General features: G+C 46.9%; 1 protein-coding gene across 1 annotated transcript; it reads left to right on the top strand.

Moving 5' to 3' along the window:
• The first annotated feature begins 281 nt into the window (after positions 1-281).
• On the top strand, positions 282-686 carry LOC110101529 (glutaredoxin-C1-like). Its single transcript, XM_020829454.2, has one exon. It carries the CDS (start codon positions 282-284, stop codon positions 684-686), a length of 405 nt encoding a protein of 134 aa, XP_020685113.1.
• The last annotated feature ends 588 nt before the right edge of the window (positions 687-1,274 follow it).

Here is a 1,274-nt window from a genome sequence, read left to right as displayed (position 1 = left end):
TCAACTACGAAAAAATCGGAAATCGAAATACGAAAAAACCGTTTCAAAAACGTCAGAGTCTGTTGGTGGCGTGGGAGCGTTGCGAGAAAAAGCAGAACCAAAGCAAAGCCGCGGTCTCCACCTTTTTTCCTTCTCTCTCCTTTTGCATGCGCTCCCCCACCTCACGACCCCCATTTGATCTTCCCATAATGCCCTCGCCTTTCTATAAATCCTACCCAACTTCCCTCCTCCTCCACCATCACCGATTCCTCAATCCATATTCTTCGAGTGGTCGAGAGAAAATGCAGTACGAGGCGGCAGAGGCGTGGGCTGCGGCTTACATGGCGGCGGCGGCAGCCGCCGGGAGAGGAGGAGGAGCCGGAATGTGGGATCCAGCGGTGGAGAGGGTGGAGCGGCTCGCGGCGGAGAGTGCTGTGGTTATCTTCAGTGTGAGCAGTTGCTGCATGTGCCACGCTGTGAAACGGCTCTTTTGCGGAATGGGGGTGAACCCTACGGTCTACGAGCTCGATGAGGACCCTCGCGGGAAGGAGATAGAACGAGCTCTCACCCGCCTCCTCGGATCGGCCGCCGTCCCCGTCGTGTTCGTCGGTGGGAAGCTCGTCGGCGCCATGGATCGCGTCATGGCTTCCCACATTAATGGAACCCTCGTCCCCCTCCTCAAAGAGGCCGGCGCTCTCTGGCTCTGATTGTTAATTAATCACTTCACTATCGTTAATTACTACCTCTTTTTTTTTTTTTAATTTTCTTACTTGCTACTGTCCTTTTACTTACGTACCGGGTGCGTGCAACAGAGGGATCTGGTCTTTTGTTTTCTTTGGCTTGGTTTCTCTTAATCTTCTCGGCATTCTTCGTTTTGGTTTCAGAAGATGGCGCGAGGAGATTTTATCAATCTGCTGGTTTACTGAGTTTGTGGGATTTCGAATTAGGGTTTTTAGTGTGAAACAGAGAAATGTAATTTCTTTAATTTGCTCCTGTATAGAAAGACGATATTCTGGGAAGAGAAAATTTAAGGGGTGGAATGAAGGGTTGTTTTCTTCTTCTTTTACTTCTTACATTTTAATTTTAATCAATGCAGTCTTTTCAATTTAATTTCCTTAACTTTCATCCGTCTCTTACAGTCTCAATGCGCTCAGTTCTCAGTGATTTCTATTTGATTCGCAGCTTTTCTCATTCTATTTTTTCCTTCCACGAGCAAATTCTTTCTCCAGTTAGCGATGATCTCATATAAATGCATGATTTGCTTAACTACAATCATTTTACATACAATTTTGACA

Source organism: Dendrobium catenatum, unplaced genomic scaffold, assembly GCF_001605985.2.
Source record: "Dendrobium catenatum unplaced genomic scaffold, ASM160598v2 fragScaff_scaffold_847, whole genome shotgun sequence".
NCBI lineage: Eukaryota > Viridiplantae > Streptophyta > Magnoliopsida > Asparagales > Orchidaceae > Dendrobium > Dendrobium catenatum.
Note: the sequence above shows the minus strand (reverse complement) of the source record. Positions and strands in the feature narration are given on the sequence as shown.